The sequence below is a fragment of the Cyphomyrmex costatus genome, unplaced genomic scaffold (assembly GCF_001594065.2).
Source record: "Cyphomyrmex costatus isolate MS0001 unplaced genomic scaffold, Ccosl1.0 scaffold496, whole genome shotgun sequence".
In the NCBI taxonomy this organism is placed as follows: Eukaryota; Metazoa; Arthropoda; class Insecta; order Hymenoptera; family Formicidae; genus Cyphomyrmex; species Cyphomyrmex costatus.
Window position 1 is genome coordinate 393 of NW_017279235.1, and position 17073 is coordinate 17465.

Genomic DNA, 17073 nt, shown 5'->3' on the forward strand with positions numbered 1-17073 from the left:
CAAGGACTTTAAACATTTCACCACTTTGACTATTTCAATTTATGTACTCGAAACAGTAAAGGATATGAGGACTGCGTTACCGAATATTTTATAGATTTCAAATAGTTTCATAATTATAATGTACTGTAACATTGATAATGACCCGAGCAGCGTCAAAACGTTTGTTGTAATTTCTTTATTATTTTGAATTAAAGTTTCTTTGTTACACATCTGGCTGTTAGCCCTTCATTTGTAATAATATTAAAGGACATACCTTGCAAGGATGTTGTCTTTTATCGTTGTGCTTCGAGTCCACATGATAACTAAGTATCATTTAGTATGGGAATTCTTTTCACATTCATTAGATTTGTAATAACGTTAATTATTTTAATGAAACACAAATTTGTGCTGTTTTAGAGATCGAATATGTCTATAAAGTTACCATTACAATATATCATTTGTTGCAACATATTTTTATATATAGGACAATATTACCAAATAATTCCGTTTATCCTTGATATTCAAGGATGTACCCACCTAAACATATCTCCACAAAACTCACAATGATAAGGTTTTTCGCCTATATGTGTTATCTCATGAATATGCAAATGCGCTTTGTTTTTAAACTCTTTATTACACATTCCGCATTTGTATGATACACCTCCAGTGTATAGATCCTTATTAGACTTGAGATGTTCATCATTGCTATGCTTTGTTTTCACGTGTTTTCTTAGGTTCTCTTTTAGACTGCAATGCGACCGAAAAATAATTTTTTTTTTTACCAGTTACTTATTCATGGTATCGTGTGCGTGCGTGCATGATTTACCAAATTATTTTCTTAACTCTTGTTGTTGACTTAAATACTCACCTACATTTATGTTCACAAAATTCGCATTGATAAGGTTTTTCGCCTGTATGAGATCTTTCGTGTCTATGCAAATGCGGTTTGTTTTTAAACATTTTATTACACATTCCGCATTTGTATAATACACCTCCAGTGTTTAGATCCTTATTAGACTTGAGATGTTCATCAATGCTATGCTTTGTTTTCACGTGTTTTCTTAGGTTCTCTTTTAGACTGCAATGCGACCAAAAAATAATTATTTTTTTACCAGTTAACTTATTCATGGTATCGTGTGCGTGCGTGCCTGCGGGTGTGTGTGTGTGTGTGTGTGTGTGTGTGTGTGTGTGTGTTTTACCAAATTATTTTCTTAACTCTTGTTGTTGACTTAAATACTCACCTACATTTATGTTCACAAAATTCGCATTGATAAGGTTTTTCGCCTGTATGAGATTTTTTATGTCTATGCAAATGCGATTTGCACTTAAACTCTTTATTACACGTTGCGCATTTGTATAATACACCTCCAATATATAGATCCTTATTAGACTTGTAAGCATCATCATTGTTATGCTTTGCCACCACATGTTGGGTTAGGGATCCTTTCAGGCTGCGAAACGTCCGGTGAAATATTTATTAGTTTTACCAGTTAATTTAATCATTGATAATGAATTACCAAAACATTTTCCTATAATTCTTGTGATTCACTTAAATACTCACGTAAATTTATTTTTACAAAATGCACATTGATAAGGTTTTTCGCCTGTATGAATTCTTTGATGTCTATTCAAATGCGTTATGTACTTAAACTCTTTATTACACGTCCCGCATTTGTATGATACACCTCCAATATATAGATCCTTATTAGACTTGAAACGTTCATCATTGTTATGCTTTGCTACCATGTGTTCTTTTAGGTTTCCTTTAGTTCTGCGAAACGACCGTTAAAATATTTATTATTTTTACCAATTAATTTAATCATTGATATAGAAGAACCAAAGTATTATCCTAACTGTTGTTGTTCACTGAAATACTCACCTAGATTTATATTTACAAAATTCGCATTGATAAGGTTTTTCGCCTGTATGAATTCTTTGATGTCTGTTCAAATGCGTTGTGTACTTAAACTCTTTATTACACGTCCCGCATTTGTATGATACACCTCCAATATATAGATCCTTATTAGACTTGAAACGTTCATCATTGTTATGCTTTGCTACCATGTGTTCTTTTAGGTTTCCTTTAGTTCTGCGAAACGGCCGTTAAAATATTTATTATTTTTACCAGTTAATTTAATCATTGATATTGAATAACCAAAGTATTGTCCTAACTGTTGTTGTTCACTGAAATACTCACCTAGATTTATATTTACAAAATTCGCATTGATAAGGTTTTTCTCCTGTATGAATTGTCGCATGATGATACAAATTGGATTTTGATGAAAACTCTTTATCACATGTTTTGCATACGTGTGGTCTAATTTCAATAAGTATGTCTCTATTATTTCCATTTGAAGTTGTCGAGGAGTCAGTTCGCTTAACTTAATATTAGCAGTTGTTATGAAATAAGCATGAAAACAATAACATAATTCTCATAACTTATAAAATACTCAAATTAGAAGAATAATAAGGCTAATGAGAGCTTTTTCGCTGTAATTAGTGCGATCATATATAAGATATGTTAAAGTGTGAATATTATATACTACGTAAGTAGTTCTCCCCCATTGCGCGCCAAACATCCGTCGAACTTAAAACGCAAATCTAATCAACTACCGTAGTAATATCACAATTTTTGATGCTGATAGCATCTAAAAATGGATCTTAATAATATGTTGAAAGACATATATTAAATTCTTAAATTATAATATTAAAGTAGAAATAAATTTAAATCTAAGAAAAATAAGAATTGTGAAGAATATCACGAGTTGGCGTTTCATCCCGGCTTCCACTACTAGACTCATCAGTAAGATAATGTAGTGCGAGCCTACCTTAGACGCCTGGGTGAGATGTTAGAAAAAAGTTTTATATAAACAAATAATCATGTAATTCGGCACTTGCGAGAATTAACACGATTAACTATAGACCTCTGTTGGCAAGTCGACGTAGAGATATTCTTCACAAAGTTCTTTCTTTAAATAATAATGGGGGGGAACTACTTACGTAGTATATAATATTCACACTTTAACATATCTTATATATGATCGCACTAATAACAGCGAAAAGGCTCTCATTAGCCTTATTATTCTTGTTATTTGAAACTTTCGAGAGTTTTCTTTAATTTATTTATAAAATACTCTACTCAACAAAATTAAACTTGCGAGAACAGGTAAACTTCGAAAAAGAATAATTTCGCAAAAGGTCATCCGACCGAAATGTTTAAAAAACCATTTTAAATCATGTAATCACTTATACCTTTCACACCGTCACTTCAATAAGTCTTGCTCATATTTCACGAAGTTACAGTATCATAAATGACTGTTCACCAAATCTTAAAGTTTTACACGAAATTTTTGAAGTTGCACGATGCGAAATGATAATTATGCACAAATGGATTTCATGGCTTCCGAAAGATAGAATCGTTTTTTGTATGTAATTTTCCTTTTTGTCGACCTCTGTACGATTTTTTTCACCGAATTATTCGACGTTGCAGCAAAATGTTCATTTTTACATCAACGTATAATAATTCAGAGAATGAAAAAATAGTACAGAGCACGAAGGAAAGGAAATTTAGATACCAAGATTTATCCTTTCAGTTGCTTCTTTTTATTTTTGCATGATGTATTATTTAATGTATTAATTTTGTTGATCAAATTTTAATGCACAAAGGTATTAATAAAACTAAGAATGATAATTAGAGACTATAATGTAATTCTTACCGCGCTTTTGTTGGTGATGGTGTTCATCTTCTTTTGTGTCGTTATTCTTCATTTTGATTAATCTTTTTTTAGAATCAACTCTCTGATCCATCAGAGATATTTTTCAATTCACTTTACTACAATGTTCTTTATATTACTTTCGTAGTTTACACGTTCTAAATATATTCATACACTTTTATTATTTCATACTTTTCTAAATTATAAAAAATCCTAAAAAACAGTAATAATTTCAAGTACAATAAAATCATAATAAACTGTCACAGCTATCACGAAAAGTAATAAGGAAGTAACAGAAAGCTGTGTCAAATAGAATTAGTTATAAATACTTAATGTTAGTTATAAATATTTAAAATTATAAAGTTACCTCTCTGAGATTGGATAGTTGTTAGATTTATGTAATAACTTTTACTTTTTAACGATTAAAAAACTTTTATTCAAAAATTAGGATTTAGATGAATAGATCGAGACCAAAAATAATACGTTTGAATTTGAAATTGTTTGCTGACAAATATAAGCACATTAAAATGAACATCTTGGGAACGACTGAGTCAAGGCTTGATGTGTGTATCTTTTATACGCGTACATATACATACCTGTATACGTATGTACATATGTACATATTGGTGATTCTCTTATGTGGATCGACATGACATTTTGTACTTATTGTCTCCGAAATCGTGTATACTTCCCAAAAATGTTCTTTAGGAAAGTTCAAACAAATCATGTTTTCTGTTTTTTTTTAAAGCAGACAATAGAATCGTGGTATTAATTGAAATTACAAAACATAGAAAAAGTGATTTTAGTACAACAGTTACACAGTTTGCTTTAAGGAAACGTAAAAAGTACGGTCGAAATATTTCACTAAAAAACACATTAGCGGATTATAAATAATATCGAAGACAAAATGGTATGCCGATTTCGTAATGAATCTACGTGCGCGCGCATACACAAGTCAATGCATCCATTTTACAAAGTTCATACGAATTTTTATTTTAATTGATGTAAATAACATATTAGAAGGTTAATACAAATAAAAGCGAATTTTTTTATTATTTTCTAAGTCCTGTAAAATGTATTTGATACTGAAATAATGGATACATTTAAATTAAGGGGTTATACTACCTTGGCGCGCTGAAAAATGAATCGTTTTTTGGGAATATTTTTCTCGGTTACTAACGAATGGATTTAAATGAAATTTTGAGGCATGATTAAACATATATTGAAGTGCACACACAAATTTTTTTGTCAATTTATTTTACAAAATGGCGCCGTGGCACTATCATAGTCAAAATTGTGTTTTTTTCGTAACAACAAACGGCGTTGTCTGTTTTAGCACTTCTATGACATCTAGAACAAAAATCCAAAATTTTTCTTAAAATATGTTACTTCTACTTTGGAAGTACACATGATTTTGTTGTTTTATTGAAAATTCGCAAATTGGCATCAATTTTAATGTATGTTATCGTTTTTTGGGGTAAAAATCGACCTTTCAACCTTTCAATTTTAAATACAAAATACGTAATACTTTCATGTGCATCGCTGAAATATAAAATACAAAATCTACTTTTATTGCGAGAAAACTGTAGTATAAATGAAAGTATTTTAAATACATGCCCAGTCCTTCTGATACTTATATATAAACATTGATAAGTGTAATTAATTAATTATACAGTATCATTATATAGTATGGTTTATTTTAATCAATCTACTAGAATATATAAAAAAAAATCCTTAAGACAAAAATATTACATGATGTCATTTAATTCTGTCAAGTTATCTTTTGGTAAGTATCTATCAGATATCGAAGAAGAGTACAAATATATAATGCTTACAGTGGTAAACACACGAGTACTTATTTATAAGATCGTACAGATGCAATAATATCACTCAATATTTAATCCCTTCGTGGATTCGATTATGATATACCCTCGCATTCAATTTCCCCCAATGATGGAAAACTGTTTTTTGTACATGTAAATTACCGGAAGCGCACTCGGAAGAAGCGAAGATTCATAAAATGGACTAACAAATATGTTTATGAAAATTAAATACTTCCAACGATTTCATTTATTCTTAGTCAAAAGTTTTTTTTTTCACGTTTCATCCTTGCAATGTCGTTTCTAATTAAAATATCGAAGTTAGCTTGAGCCCTACAAAGAAAATCACGATATTTTCATAAACTTTGTATACATGACGAACATAAAAGTACAGCTCCTAATTGCTGATGTCTCAACACTGAAACGAAATGTCACTGTAACTGCAAAAATGAATGAACGTTATTTAGTACAATGTGTAGCTTTAATTTCAGGAAAATCATATCGTCTATAATACGCTTGAATGTACTACATTAAATCAGGCGAAGACGTAAGTGAAAGTATTAATTATTATACATTTAAGTAATTTAAAAGAATAAGCAGTGAGAGCTGGTATGTTTCGTACATTAAATGCTTTATCAATATTACAAGTCAATCCCTATAGGTGCAAAATAATCCTTGATTGACACATAAACATATAATTAACTCTTAAAATAAGAGTTTTCAAATTAATATAAATTATTACGGTGATAATTTATATTTCTCAACATTGTGAGACTATTCTATGGATGTTGTACATTCACGTCCATTTACGTAATATCCTTCGTATTTTTTCCTTAACATCGCCAAAATATAATAACGTGTGCAATTTGTATATTATATACAATAAAATAATAATAAATGTTTTAACAGTCAATGTTGCTAAAATGACTTTTGACGTCCGTATTTTATTATATTCTACCATATTCAAATAATAAAAACTTATAATATTAACGTGCTTAGGCCTGATTGCACCAACGTGATTTCGATTTTAAGCGAAACTTAAACTGTCTCTGTCTCTGTCTCCCTTTCGGCTTTAAAACGAGGTAGATAGAGTTATAAGTCTCGCTTAAAATCAAGAAGTGTTGGTGCAACCAGGCCTTAGACATACAATCATCCATTAATAATGCAAAAATTTATCATTATAAAATTTTAGCGAATAAAATTTCTCCTAGGATACAACTGAATTTCTAAAATATGTGTAATATGTCCTGAATACACGATATGCTTCGAAATCGATTGACTTTTAGATCAATTGACGTCATAGTATGTAAATTTTTTTTCTAAATAAATCTTTGAGAAAAGTTTGATTTCTTTGACGAAGCGTTGATAAAATATCGTTTTTCTTTACAAAGTTATAGAGAATATGCTCAGTATAATATTAGAAAGGGATGATGAAGCAATACTGATTTGATTCCGTCTCCATAGCTAAATCTTACTTCTAAGAAATAATATGCGCTCCTAAGGATGCTACTTATACGACTAAGTATATAAATTAAAATATCTCGTATAAAAACTATATTTACTGGATATCTCCTACCTATGAGATTATACCGTATATTATATCTGTATATTATATTTATATCCTTAACTTCTTTCAACGTTGTTTCGCATTACTTTTATTAAGAGTAATTATAATTGTATTTGATTCTCTATACAATCGCGGTTTGTTTCTATGACATTATGGTTGCAATATATGTGATCCTAAAAAATAAACAATTTTTCCTACGGAGTCTATGCAACTTAAACGTGAAAACATTGGTAACGCTTAAAAATCGATAAACTACGAAAAATGCTGGTAGGAATATGTTGGTTTCGCTTAGTTTTGAAGAATGTCATAAAGAGTGAAATGATAATGTTTTTACATTTTTATGATTTCTCCAAAACACAGCAAAGACGAATATATTTTTACGAGACTTTCTTTCTTTCATAGTTTACCGATATTCTACACACATATATCCAGTGTCTGGCTCTCATTGGCATTTCATATATATTATGATTTAATTCAACAGAGCCTTCTTAATATTTTTTAATTATAATTATATATAATAATTAAAAAATGTTTATATATATAATATCATAGAAGTGAAAAAGGATAAGAGAATATTATAATTGATTTTATAATTTTTTTATGATTGAATAATGTCGGTTGAAGGCACGAAATTCTGATTTTCTTTAAAGCTCTTTAAAGTAATCTTCTTTAAAGTCTTCTTTCACACAAACGAAAAAGTGTAATTTATATCCAAATATTTACAGATTTGTGGCCATTTGGATCTGATAACGAAGACTCTAATGCAAACAGAAAATTAACATATTTTTAATTAATGTATATATGCGTAAACATAAAGGCGTTTAAGTGAGAAAGAATTGAAAAACATTAATATTAAAGGTAATATATAATAGAAAGCTCTATATATGTATAAAAGACGTATGAAGTGATTTCGACATCTATACATACGTATCTATTACGTTATGTGACATCGTCGAAATCATTTGCTCGGTAACACTTCGATTGCTAACTTGCTCACATTTCTAAACGTAACAATTTTATTACTATAATGATGATTTCAACTATCTGTTTTCTTGTGTATTATTTATAAATTTTCAACATTTTATCTAGTAAAACTATGTCTGTTTCTTATTCAAGGACTTTAAACATTTCACCACTTTGACTATTTCAATTTATGTACTCGAAACAGTAAAGGATATGAGGACTGCGTTACCGAATATTTTATAGATTTCAAATAGTTTCATAATTATAATGTACTGTAACATTGATAATGACCCGAGCAGCGTCAAAACGTTTGTTGTAATTTCTTTATTATTTTGAATTAAAGTTTCTTTGTTACACATCTGGCTGTTAGCCCTTCATTTGTAATAATATTAAAGGACATACCTTGCAAGAATGTTGTCTTTTATCTTTGTGCTTCGAGTCCACATGATAACCAAGTACCATTAGTATGGGAATTCTTTTCACATTCATTAGATTCGTAATAACATTAATTATTTTAATGAAACACAAATTTGTGCTGTTTTAGAGATCGAATATGTCTATAAAGTTACAGTTACAATATATCATTTGTTACAACATAATTTAAGTATTATATATAGGACAATATTACCAAATAATTCCGTTTATTCTTGATATTCAAGGATGTACCAACCTAAACATATCTCCACAAAACTCACAGTGATAAGGTTTTTCGCCTATATGTGTTATCTCATGAATATGCAAATGCGCTTTGTTTTTAAACTCTTTATTACACATTCCGCATTTGTATGATACACCTCCAGTGTATAGATCCTTATTAGACTTGAGATGTTCGTCAATGCTATGCTTTGTTTTTATGTGTCTTCTTAGGTTTTCTTTTTGACTGCAATGAGACCGTTGCAATAATCATTATTTTTACCAGTTAACTTATTCATGGTATCGTGCGCGTGCGTGTGTGTGTGTGTGTGTGAATTACCAAATTATTTTCTAAACTCTTGTTGTTGACTTAAATACTCACCTACATTTATGTTCACAAAATTTGCATTGATAAGGTTTTTCGCCTGTATGAGTTCTTTCGTGTCTATGCAAATGCGATTTGCACTTAAACTCTTTATTACACATTCTGCATTTGTATAATGCACCTCCAGTGTTTAGATCCTTATTAGACTTGAGATGTTCATCATTGCTATGCTTTGTTTTCACGTGTTTTCTTAGGTTCTCTTTTAGACTGCAAAGCGACCGAAAAATAATTATTTTTTTACCAGTTAACTTATTCATGGTATCGTGTGCGTGCGTGCCTGCGGGTGTGTGTGTGTGTGTGTGTGTGTGTGTGTGTGTGTGTGATTTACTAAATTATTTTCTTAACTCTTGTTGTTGACTTAAATACTCACCTACATTTATGTTCACAAAATTCGCATTGATAAGGTTTTTCGCCTGTATGAGATTTTTTATGTCTATGCAAATGCGATTTGCACTTAAACTCTTTATTACACGTTGCGCATTTGTATAATACACCTCCAATATATAGATCCTTATTAGACTTGTAAGCATCATCATTGTTATGCTTTGCCACCACATGTTGGGTTAGGGATCCTTTCAGGCTGCGAAACGTCCGGTGAAATATTTATTAGTTTTACCAGTTAATTTAATCATTGATAATGAATTACCAAAACATTTTCCTATAATTCTTGTGATTCACTTAAATACTCACGTAAATTTATTTTTACAAAATGCACATTGATAAGGTTTTTCGCCTGTATGAATTCTTTGATGTCTATTCAAATGCGTTATGTACTTAAACTCTTTATTACACGTCCCGCATTTGTATGATACACCTCCAATATATAGATCCTTATTAGACTTGAAACGTTCATCTTTGTTATGCTTTGCTACCATGTGTTCTTTTAGGTTTGCTTTACTTCTGCGAAACGACCGTTGAAATATTTATTATTTTTACCAGTTAATTTAATCATTGATATTGAATAACCAAAGTATTGTCCTAACTGTTGTTGTTCACTTAGATACTCACCTACATTTATATTCACAAAATTCGCATTGATAAGGTTTTTCGCCTGTATGAGATTTTTTATGACTTTTCAAATGCGATTTGCACTTAAACTCTTTATTACACGTTCCGCATTTGTATGATACATCTCCAATATATAGATCCTTATTAGACTTGAAACGTTCATCTTTGTTATGCTTTGCTACCATGTGTTCTTTTAGGTTTGCTTTACTTCTGCGAAACGACCGTTGAAATATTTATTATTTTTACCAGTTAATTTAATCATTGATATTGAATAACCAAAGTATTGTCCTAACTGATGTTGTTCACTTGATGAAATACTCACTTAGATTTATATTTACAAAATTCGCATTGATAAGGTTTTTCTCTTGTATGAATTGTCTTATGACGATGCAAATTGAATTTTGATGAAAACCCTTTATCACATGTTTTGCATACGTGTGGTCTAATTTCAATAAGTATGTTTCTATTATTTCCATTTGAAGTTGTCGAGGAGTCAGTTCGCTTAACTTAATATTAGCAGTTGTTATGAAATAAGCATGAAAACAATAACATAATTCTCATAACTTATAAAATATTCTACTCAACAAAATTAAACTTGCGAGAACAGGTAAACTTCGAAAAAATATAATTTCGTAAAAGATCACCCTACCGAAATATTTAAAAACCATTTTAAATCATGTAATCACTATCTTTCACACCGTCACTTCAATAAGTCTTGCTCATATTTCACGAAGTTACAGTATCATAAATGACTGTTCACCAAATCTTAAAGTTTTACACGAAATTTTTGAAGTTGCACGATGCGAAATGATAATTATGCACAAATGGATTTCATGGCTTCCGAAAGATGGAATCATTTTTTGTATGTAATTTTCTTTTTTGTCGACCTCTGTACGATTTTTTTCACCGATTTATTCAACATTGCAGCAAAATATTCATTTTTACATCAACATATAATAATTCAGAGAATGAAAAAATAGTACAGAACATGAAAGAAAGGAAATTTAGATACCTAGATTTACCCTTTCAATTGCTTTTTTTTATCTATGCATGAAGTATTACTTAATGTATTAATTTTGTTGATCAAATTTTAATGCACAAAGGTATTAATAAAACAAAAGCCCGATCTACAATTGCGTAAACGTAGTTGTAGTTGTAAGAATTGACTAATCACAGTTGAATACGAGAAGAATATTCGACTGTCATTGGTCATTTCTTATAACTTCACTTACAACTACGTTTACGCAATTGTAGATCGGTCTTAAGAATGATTATTAGGGACTATAATATAATTCTTACCGCGCTTTTGTTGGTGATGGTGTTCATCTTCTTTTGTGTCGTTATTCTTCATTTGGATTAATCTTTTTTTAGAATCAACTCTCTGATCCATCAGAGATATTTTTCAATTCATTTTACTACAATGTTCTTTATATTACTTTCGTAGTTTACACGTTCTAAATATATTTAGACACTTTTACAATTTCATACTTTTCTAAATTATAAAAAATCCTAAAAAACAGGAATAATTTCAAGTACAATAAAATCATAATAAACTGTCACAGCTATCACGAAAAGTAATAAGGAAGTAACAGAAAGCTGTGTCAAATAGAATTAGTTATAAATACTTAATGTTAGTTATAAATATTTAAAATTATAAAGTTACCTCTCTGAGATTGGATAATTGTTAGATTTATGTAATAACTTTTATTTTAACGATTAAAAAACTTTTATTCAAAAATTAGGTTTTAGATGAATAGATCGAGACCAAAAATAATACGTTTGAATTTGAAATTGTTTGCTGATAAATATAAGCACGTCAAAATGAACATCTTGGGAACGACTGAGTCAATGCTTGATGTGTGTATCTTTTATACGCGTACATGTACATACCTGTATACGTATGTATGTACATATTGGTGATTCTCTTATGAGGATCGACATGACATTTTGTACTTATTGTCTCCGAAATCGTGTATACTCCTCAAAAATGTTCTTTAGGAAAGTTCAAGCAAATCATGTTTTCTGTTTTTTCTTAAATCAGACAATAGAATCGTGGTATTAATTTAAATTACAAAACATAGAAAAAGTGATTTTAGTACAACAGTTACACAGTTTGCTTTAGGGAAACGCAAAATGTACGGTTCGAAATACGAGCTCGTATTTCACTAAAAAACACATTAGCGGATTATAAATAATATCGGAAACAAAATGGTATGCCGATTTTGTAATGAATCTACGTGCGCGCGCATACATAAGTCAATGCATCGATTTTACAAAGTTCATACGAATTTTTATTTTAATTGATGTAAATAAGATATTAAAAGATTAATACAAAAAAAAGCGAATTTTTAAAATATTTTCTAAGTCCTGTAAAATGTATTTGATACTGAAATAATGGATACATTTAAATTAATCTTCTGCGCTGCGCCGGCGGACGCAGGGTTTCGCGAGTTAGAGTTGTTTACTTTTATTTCAACTATAAAGAAAATGAAGAAAGGGATATTTCTACGATAAATTTGTTTTTATTTCATCTTCTACACATATTTGAAATAATTTACTACATATTATATTATAATAAAAAAAACTGTTTTTTAAACGTTCAAAAACAATATCACTCCTTGGGTCACATTTGACCCTGCATCTTCCGTGCGTACGAGTATCACGACGTTCTCTATTCGAGAGTCAAAGAAGTAATGAGGTATGTTAGAAGTATTCTGACCACGCGGTTCTTTCTATCCAGGGAATGTAGTGATAGACTCGGGTATACACGCCAGGTATGATACTGCCGCAAAGTCGTCCGAGACTGGTAACTCCAATTACGTTGTACATGCACTGGTGGTCCGCGTTAAAAACGGCAAGTGGTCCTCCGCTGTCACCCTTAAAATATACAACAAGAATATTTGATTAATGTGCTTCTAAATATTTTTTTAATAAAAATAATATATGAGCAATATCTCTTTTCAATAAAGCTTTTGATCTCCGATATAAGAGAAACAATAACTGGAAAGAAGAATAAAAGTTGCGGCATGATTGGATTAAGTCAACATCCAGAGACAATAACGCCTTTTAGTAGATTTTTCGTCCTTGGTGACATGCCGTACGAAGCGCGATCGTCCTATTAACCGGTTAAGTGGGTATTGTAGCATATATATGCACATCTTGAATAACTTCTATATTATTCAACGAATTTGCTTGAAATTTGGTATACTATTGTTTTTTGGGTCGCTGATTTCATTCCCGATCTTAGTTTTTCCATTGCAACCCCCGAAGGGGGTGAAAAATAAGGGTTGAGTGTGCAAAATTTCATATTTTTTGAAAAATGGATAATAATTTATTTTTTCATTTTTCATGATGTTTACACCTAGCGGCGACTTTCGTAACTGCTCCCATGACAACTCCCACATTTGACTTTAAAAACTGAATCCAGAAATACAATCGGACTAGACTAAAATACCTAAAATATTATTTGACAAACATTTGATTTTCACCCCCAACCCTTATTCTTCACTCTTTTAGGGAGTTGCAAAGTAAAAACTATATTCTGAAATGAAATCAGCGACCCAAAAAACCCCCAGGGCTAAATTTTGGTATATTTTAGTTAACAATTGACGCCTACCACTTTTGGCACGGAATGTTTTAAAAAGCCTACCACTTAACCGGTTAACATTGCCCAAGCAAAAATTTAATCATCTGAAATTTTAATTTAATTTAGCTTGGATTGTATCAATTGTTGATTAATTATATTTAATTGTTTTTGAATTTCGGCTAAAAAAACAATATTAACGATTGACTTATTTTACTAAATATTTCTGGAACTTTCGTTGGATAGGAATTATTGTTATAAAAATCTAATACACGATTTTCTTATTCACCTCGCATGCATACTGCCGCAACTATTTTGGCGGATAATGCCTTTAATCAAAGGTCCATCGCTGTTGGATAGATTATCGTCGGCCTTCGATATCGATGGCGACCCGGTATCATTCCCGCATACTTCTAGAAGAGCCGACATCGAACGTTTTCTCGTTCACCTGCTAAAAATTCAATGTTAGATTATTATAAGAGTTAATGTAGAGCAATCAGATGATTAAATAAATTATAACTATAAATTAAAAAAAATAGAATTATATAAAATTATAGGTATAGATCCAGATCGTTAATTTTACTAATTAAAAAATATTAGTTTTCGTCATGTGTGTGTGTATTAACTTATAATGTATTATAACTTGTTAAGATTTCTGCTTTTGTTTATTTGATAGTTTCAGAAAATAAAAATATAAAATCTTATGCGAACATAAGCACAGCATAAGTATGTCTTAAAACTGGTGCATTAATGGCAATATTTAATTTTATCAACTATAACTATATCGGTACAAATTACAACACATCAACATAGCTACTAATATATATGATTACGCCCACGTATAATGACTTATACTTCGTGTCTTCAGCATCACGATAATCTTAATTGAAACCGTAGAACCAATTTTGCATTTTGTTACCAAAAATAACACTCTTATCGAGGGATCGTCCTTCGCGAGCTATTGCATTAAATGGCGAGCTTCTTCGAATGTATCTGTCCCGTCGCGAAACGTGTAGTCGGTCACTTTGTGAATGGTTTCCTTACCTTGACTGAAATCAGCAGCGTCACGGGAGGCGGTTGCTTGTTCAGATAAACGAAAATAGACGACCGTGTTACGTTCCGAATTTTCGCAGATTCTACGACGACCGGGAGCAATAGAAGTAGGTGAAGATACACCGGTCGGCGCTTGCGCGTCCAGAGATCAATGCCGAATGTCCTCAGAAAATCCACGATTGACGATTAATGTTATTATTTAAATTATGAAATACATAAAGCTTTCAACCTTTCAATTTGAATACAAAATACGTAATACTTTCATGTACACCGCTGAAATATAAAATATAAAATCTACTTTTATTGCTAGAAAACTGTAGTATAAATGAAAGTATTTTAAATCCCAGTCCTTCTGATACTTATATATAAACATTGATAAGTGTATAATTAACTAATTATACAGTATAATTATATAGTATGGTTTATTTTAATCAATCTAATAGAATATATAAAAAAAAATCCTTAAGACAAAAATATTACACGATGTCATTTAATTCTGTCACGTTACCTTTTGGTAAGTATATACCAAATATCGAAGAAGAGTACAAATATATAATGCTTACAGTGGTAAATACACGAGTACTTATTTATAAGATCGTACAGATGCAATAATATCACTCAATATTTAATCCCTTCGTGGATTCGATTATGATATACCCTCGCATTCAATTTCCCCCAATGATGGAAAGTTTTCCATCTTTGGGGGAAATTGAATTATTACATGTACAAAAAACAGTTGTTCAATCCCTATAGGTGCAAAATGATCCTTGATTGACACATAAACATAATTAACTCTTAAAATAAGAGTTTTTAAATCAATATAAATCATTACGGTCATAATTTATATTTTTCAACATTGTGAGACTGTACTATGGACTTATACATTCTCGTCCATTTATGTAATATCCTTCGTATTTTTTCCTTAACATCGCCAAAATATAATAACGTGTGCAATTTGTATATATACAATAAAATAATAATAAATGTTTTAACAGTCAATGTTGCTAAAATGACTTTTGACGTCCGTATTTTATTATATTCTACCATATTCAAATAATAAAAACTTATAATATTAACGTGCTTAGGCCTGATTGCACCAACGTGATTTCGATTTTAAGCGAAACTTAAACTGTCTCTGTCTCTGTCTCCCTTTCGGCTTTAAAACGAGATAGATAGAGTTATAAGTCTCGCTTAAAATCAAGAAGTGTTGGTGCAACCGGGCCTTAGACATACAATCATCCATTAATAATGCAAAAATTTAACATTATAAAATTTTAGCGAATAAAATTTCTCCTAGGATACAACTGAATTTCTAAAATATGTGTAATATGTCCTGAATACACGATATGCTTCGATATCGATTGACTTTTAGATCAATTGACGTCATAGTATGTAAATTTTTTTTTTAAGTAAATCTTTGAAAGAAGATTGATTTCTTTGACGAAGCGTTGATAAAATATCGTTTTTCTTTACAAAGTTATAGAGAATATGCTTAGTATAATATTAGAAAGGGATGATGAAGCAATACTAATTTGATTCCGTCTCAATAGTTAAATCTTACTTCTAAGAAATAATATGCGCTCTTAAGGGTGCTACTTATACGACTAAGTATGTAAATTAAAATATCTCGTATAAAAACTATATTTACTGGATATCTCCTACCTATGAGATTATATCGTATATTATATCTGTATATTATATCTATATCCTCAACTTCTTTCAACGTTGTTTCGCATTACTTTTATTAAGATTAATTATAATTGTATTTGATTCTCTATACAATCGCGGTTTGTTTCTATGACATTATGATTGCAATATGCGATCCTAAAATATAAACAATTTTTCCTACGGAGTCTATGCAACTTAAACGTGAAAACATTGGTAACGCTTAAAAATCGATAAACTACGAAAAATGCTTGTAGGAATATGTTGGTTTCGCTTAGTTTTGAAGAATGTCATAAAGAGTGAAATGATAATGTTTTTACATTTTTATGATTTCTCCAAAACGCAGCAAAGACGAATATATTTTTACGAGACTTTCTTTCTTTCATAGTTTACCGATATTCTACACACATATATCCAGTGTCTGGCTCTCATTGGCATTTCATATATATTATGATTTAATTCAACAGAGCCTTCTTTATATTTTTTAATTATAATTATATATAATAATTAAAAAATGTTTATATATATAATATCATAGAAGTGAAAAAGGATAAGAGAATATTATAATTGATTTTATAATTTTTTTATGATTGAATAATGTCGGTTGAAGGCACGAAATTCTGATTTTCTTTAAAGTTCTTTAAAGTAATCTTCTTTAAAGTCTTCTTTCACACAAACGAAAAAGTGTAATTTATATCCAAATA

The 17073-nt window shown here is 30.1% G+C and overlaps 1 protein-coding gene across 1 annotated transcript; it reads right to left on the reverse strand.

Annotated features, from left to right (window-relative positions):
* Nucleotides 1–253: 253 nt before the first annotated feature.
* On the reverse strand, nt 254–2043 carry LOC108778189 (zinc finger protein 28-like; the record flags this gene model as incomplete). Its single annotated transcript, XM_018545302.1, has 6 exons — nt 1859–2043; nt 1541–1750; nt 1221–1430; nt 848–1057; nt 517–726; nt 254–302 (listed from the first exon to the last, which is right to left on the reverse strand). Coding segments are annotated over exons 1-6 (1074 nt in total), but the record flags the coding sequence as incomplete, so codon positions are not given.
* Nucleotides 2044–17073: the final 15030 nt, after the last annotated feature.